Raw genomic sequence first — 5,886 nt, 5'->3', positions numbered from 1 at the left:
ATTTGTCTCGATGCTGGGATCCTTCAAATTCCCATTTTGAAAATAACTGAGAAGAGTGAACACCCATCGTTGGTTAATTGCACTCATTTGTTTAATATAGCTGAATAAACTGAATGACCAAATGCACGAATACTACAAACCTAAGAAATAAGGCCGACGCCAACTTCTGGGAGGGAAAAGGGAAGTAAGGAAATCTGACCTGTAATACGAGTGTGAGACGAGTACGAGCTCAACCATACCAAGGACGACGGAGAGCGGACGACCGTAGACGGTGGGAGCGACGGTGGCACGATCCTCGGGGTAGGATCCACTGCGGCATCGCCCTTCGCACGTAATCGCTGCAATCCATCGCTACCGCCTTTCGTCACCGTCTCAAACTCAATTCTCCGCTTCCGCCCCGCCGACTGTACCTGCTAAGCTGTCAAAACGAAGTAAACCTGTAAGAGCAGAAGGTTGTCTAGACTAGTGACACTACCCAATGGCAAGCATGTCTTTCAAAGTTAGTTTGTGGCCCTTACTGCCGCAGCGCAAATCTAAGGGGGTTAGATCACGAAGGAAATCATAATAGACCCGATTTAACTAAATTAATAATCCCATGCAGGTCTGAGAGAGGAATACAATGGGGAGGGAGACAGAATCAATCTCCCTCACCAAGCTTATAATGTGGAGAACAGTAAAAAGTTTAACATCTTCGAGATCCATATAAATTTCATCCCTCGTCAAAAATGCCGAGCTAGTCCGCGAGAAATACAATAAGCCGTAGTTAGATTGTTTTGCTTTAACACACATACTTCTTAAAATATTGTTCAAGGACCAATTTCGCCTTTGATAATCTACCAACATGTCTGGGAGGCTCAAGTATAACCCACGGGGTGACGAGTGGGTCAGCTATATTGACAGCTAAAAGGCAAGTCGTTTCCTTAACTAACATAACCAACTTATTTTGTCGCAAGATTTCACATCGAGTTATGCTCAATGATAGGCGGATATGGACGAACTACAGAGAGCAAGCAGGGGAAACCAACAAGCATAGGCGAACAAAACGACTAGTACGTATCAGGGCCTAAAAAATAAAAAAAAATTACCAACAAATTTATCATTTTAAAATCATTACGAGCACTGTGCGACAGTGTTTGTGAATAATTGCCTAAGGGTAGAAAATGAACACAAGTTTGTTAACAAGGAAACAGATTACCCACAGGAGTTGACCCAAACTCAGGCGCGCTACCTGTGAGGGTGAAGGGCGAAATGATGCCACAGCAAAGATTTGTATTTAATGGAACACAAAGCCGATATCATTCTCTTCTCGATCTCGGGCTTAAAGAGGTATACTATTTGCACGCCACTTCTTCAAGAGTATATTTAAATTTGCGATAACCGCATGTCGTTTAGGCGAAGCTAATTCCTCTGCTGAAACAACGAATCACCGCTGGGTTTGAGTTCTAATGAAAGCTTTAGCACGTGAACACAGAAAACTGTCAATAGTTTGCAAATATGCATCATCTCAGATAACTTCAGCCTGAAAATTGGCTCAAAGGGAGAGATCTGAGACAATGTGAAGGAGGCATTAGAGATGGGAGCAGTATCAGCATCATGAACATCAAAAGCACTCTTAGGAAAAATCAAGGTGGCCAATGAAGAAACCAGAATAAAGAAAAATAAATATTTCAATCAAAATTGTCTCGACTCACCCTCCAAGCTTAAGCAGACCTTTGAAGAAATTATTTTACACTTTTTGGTATATTTCATGAAAAAGAAAAATGTATTGCCATCGAGTTCACACATATTTTCAAAAGCCGTCTCGCGTGAAGAAAATAAAACGACAAAATAGTACAACACCGATTCCCCATCAAAAGATTGTCCAAATGATGATGCAGAGCAAGATGGCATGTCAGCGTCATCCTCAATGCACGACCTAATCGTCATGTTTAATACACATTTCCTATTAAATGATCCTTTAAAATAGCCTAACGAAATTCAGGGTGACCCAGAAGTTGCTCAAAGTTGAGCTCTGTGGCCTACCCTAAAGTGACAGATAGAGTGCTTGCAAAATGAACTAATGAATTCTAGCTTCCCGAAATGGCGTAGGCGAACTACGTGAGCATGCGACCCGGTCATAAAGTGGCACTTACCGCAAAGAGTAAACCGCCAAGGACCCTGATGCTGGCGGCAAGGTGGCGCTGAATCACATTCTCAAGATGGGGCCCACGGTCAAGGGAGAAGTACAGACCTGCCAGCTGCTTCCTTTGGTCAAATGTCCCACCAAAAGTACTTAACGACTCTGCAAACAAACGCACGCCTGGTTTCCTCTTGCATGTCTTCATAACACGGAGAGAGTCACTATGCTCTCTATTTTTCTCTTCTTGTAGAAAGGCCCCACCGGTCCTATGCCAGCCTCAAAGGAAAAAATAACCACCACAAATCAGATAACTTATTTCTTCCTGATGACACAAACACTTGCACCACAGACCCGGCAGATTTACCTGCCTTTAAAAAACCAACAATAGCAAATATTCCTAAGATTAAAAACGTCCTCCATCCATTTTCATACACGCTTCGCCAAGCTATACTCGATATGACTTGGTGCAGTCGACCATTGTAAGGTGTTAGACAACACTGCACGCATTGATAATGACACGTAGATAATAGAATTGGGCATTTTGAAATAATGAGGGCATTGTTGGAAAAAACCGATGTCGAATGCTCACCGGACATGGGGCATGAACTCAGAAGTGCTAAACGACTAGAAGAAGACAGGACGTCATGGTACTCTTTAGGGGCACGGAAGGAGCTGTGAGCAACAGAGATGGCATAGGCTGCAGTAGCGGAGAGGAGACAGGGCGCCCAGTGGTCAATGAGACGAGAGCAGAGTCTGCAACAGCATCGAGAGGGACCACGCGTCTCGAAGACACCAGCTGAGAGTTGAAATCAAATTGACCGGCCAACGCGCCTGTCCACGCTTCCACGCCCAACTGCTCTCCAAGGCACCGCTATTCGTTGCGCTGATTCAAGAAGGACCCAACATGAGCACTACCCCATTAACAGCATCTCATGCGCGTTCTTGCCTACTTCAGGGAGCCAACAGACGGCGTCCATACCAGTAGCATGGGATAATACAAAAAGCCTACCACCAAAGCATCTTCAAATGGCTCTCCTGCGTCTGCCAATAATTCATATTTTTCAAACAGAACTCGATTTTAAGATTATTTGATCATTTGAAGGCCTAATATGCAAGTAAATGCGAGAAAAGTGCACTATTGAGAATGAAAGAGGAATCTATTAGGTTCCAGGGACACAAAACGTTTTAACAACCACTGTACTTCTAGAACGAATTGATTTACATAGAGACAAAGTTTACTTGTATAAAAGTTACTACAATAAAACATGAGACAAACTCACGACTTAACGCCAATTGCTGAAGTCACCTGTTCCACAGGGGAAAGTACTCCCAAAAATACTTCAAAATGTCTCTCCTGGGATACTTTCGTCCTCTCAACCCTTCACCAACGGAGATTGCATTCTGGAAGTTAACTGTGTTTAGCATTTCGCAATACTTCAGCTCTCTGACAAACCAAACATATGTCAGGATTATGTATTCTCGGTTTTGATGCGGAAAGTAAAAAACTGAAATCGCTCACCTTTACCTCCTGAGTCCTTCTCTGATCTTCAAGTCCCAACTAGCAAAAATTGGTTATACCATTTGCTTAAAAGAATTTGAATTCATTTGAAAAGCACCTGCAATCATACCATATGTTCATTTATCCAGTGAACAAATGAGGCTGAACAAGAGCCTCTACCCTTAACGAGTCCATTGTAATGGTGTCTTTACAGAATGGATGACTTGGTTGGTTGCTTTTCGCACATCTGGCATGGTATTTACGGTCTGAATCCAATGGGGCGTGGAGCAGGAAAACACCACACCAAAACGACTTTGAAATTACCACCTGTGCCCCTCAAATGTATTGGCCGATTCGAAAGAACCGATTATTATTCGTGACCCATTTACTTATCATTTTTGACTAGAAATTTTGCCGTTTTTTTTAAGCAAACCTAAACTTGTAAGTGTTTTTTTTACAATCTACCTGTGCACGTATAATTTTTAAATGCAAAACTTTATGAACGATATGTCCAATTAATCCTATAACAATTTAAATGCAAGTGTAGTAATTTAACTGACTATGAGAAGTGACTGAACCACTTTTTAAGACAAGGATCTGGGTCTTTTCTGCAAGTTACTAATTTAGGGCCCTTTCATTGTGGTAAATTAATAAACACTTTGCATGCTTGTGTAATACTTATGTTGTTTTAATGTGCCTTTCAGGGAGGAGGCAAGCAGAAAATTCGAACCTGGGAACGGGATCGCCCTCTCCCTTACCTAGTGACTGCGCCTCCCCTTCTTCTTGAATATTGTATTTTCCCTATACATCTTGTCGTCTTTAATAAAGATGTCCAAAGTAAACCAACCGGGCTTGTCTAGGAACGCTAGGAATCGGGAAGCGGAGACCGAGGAGTCTCGCTCCACACTTGACCTATTGCAACTTATAGGGCATTTAGTTAGGACGATGTCTTTAGGAAGGACGTGAAATTACACGCTTACACCTTCTGCAGTTCCATTTTTTATTCAAATTTGATGGTAGTTGAACTGTCCTGCTTAGTATCTTTACAAATCCTCTGTGTTTTATGATGGGTTAATCTGAATCAGATTTTGGAAACGCGCTAAAGTTCTACGAACTATAATTATGGCTGATATCTTAGTAATATATTATCTTAGGTCTTCCCCAGTCGTAAAGAGCCAAAGTAAGGTAATAAAAATATACTACAACACACAAAAGAGCTGCTAGATTGCTGGTCCGGTTGGAAGGACGTGTCTTTTGTTCACATGTTATGTTTAACAAGCAATCAAAGCCTTACATCAATAGTTAGTTTCACACAAAATGTTGTCGGGGAATTACTGTTATGTGCCTCATTAAAATTGCTCTTCGATTAATATAATTTCCTTCGTCTTCTGCTTAAGCAATTTATTTCCTTCAACGCGTGATATGAAATTACAGAGTTATTACGTGTAAGCTATTTCTGTCCATATAATAAATACTTAGCTGGACGTGCATTGGCCACCGTAAAACCTGACAGGATCAGCGGCGCATTCTGCCAAAAGACAACTACATAAGAAAGGGGGAAATTCACACTCATCATCCGGTAAATGCAGCCAAGTATACACACCTTCATAATGTCCAGCTTGTCACGCATGATTGTAGACTTCTTGCAGCAGATTTAAAGTGTTATTACTTGCAGAATATTTGTGCAGTATGGGTAAGAAGGGATATCAAAAAGCCATTTGTGTCTAATAAATGCGAAGCAGCTGCTAGATCTTTGTTCGCTGAGTCTATAAAGCTAGAGCACTACAAACCAATTTACTAGGGAATATACAGGTTCTTTCAACAGTGGCTAAGGTAAAATTATAGAAAACAACATATGGAGCTGAATAAGTTGTGGCCAGTAAAGTGTGAATGTGTCAAAGTTTAATCCAGGACTTTATGTCATCAAGTTATTGCGAAAGCCACCAGGCTTTAGGATTGGTGTTGGCGGTGCTCTAAGTGCAGGAATGAGGAAGGGAAGGGGGCGGGTTGTGGAAATGCGTGTAGGGGTGGTTGTGGTGATTGCGATGATTGTGATGTTTGAGTCAACGGTGTTAAGGGAGGAAAGTAGGCTTTGTGGTGGGTTAAGTGGTTTCGGTGCTTTCGGCGCTCTCACTGGAAGGCGTCAATGGAGGGTTGAGGCGATGCGGATGTGCCCTGGTGGTAAGTGGGTGGCGTGCAAATAAATTCATGTAATCGGAATGCCCTAAATCCTTTCAAGAAACAAACCAAACGTTGCTGTTCACCTCCT

General features: G+C 42.1%; 1 protein-coding gene across 1 annotated transcript; it reads right to left on the bottom strand. All coding sequences in view use genetic code 11, as the record gives it.

Annotated features, from left to right (window-relative positions):
* Positions 1–140: 140 nt before the first annotated feature.
* On the bottom strand, positions 141–3,107 carry EGR_10442 (hypothetical protein; the record flags this gene model as incomplete). The annotated part of the gene is made up of 4 exons (XM_024499691.1): positions 141–413; positions 2,133–2,395; positions 2,709–2,872; positions 3,070–3,107. The coding sequence occupies 4 exons, from the start codon at positions 3,105–3,107 to the stop codon at positions 141–143; spliced, it is 738 nt and encodes a 245-aa protein (XP_024345898.1).
* Positions 3,108–5,886: the final 2,779 nt, after the last annotated feature.

Source organism: Echinococcus granulosus (genome assembly GCF_000524195.1).
Source record: "Echinococcus granulosus chromosome Unknown EG_S00220, whole genome shotgun sequence".
NCBI lineage: Eukaryota > Metazoa > Platyhelminthes > Cestoda > Cyclophyllidea > Taeniidae > Echinococcus > Echinococcus granulosus.
Note: the sequence above shows the minus strand (reverse complement) of the source record. Positions and strands in the feature narration are given on the sequence as shown.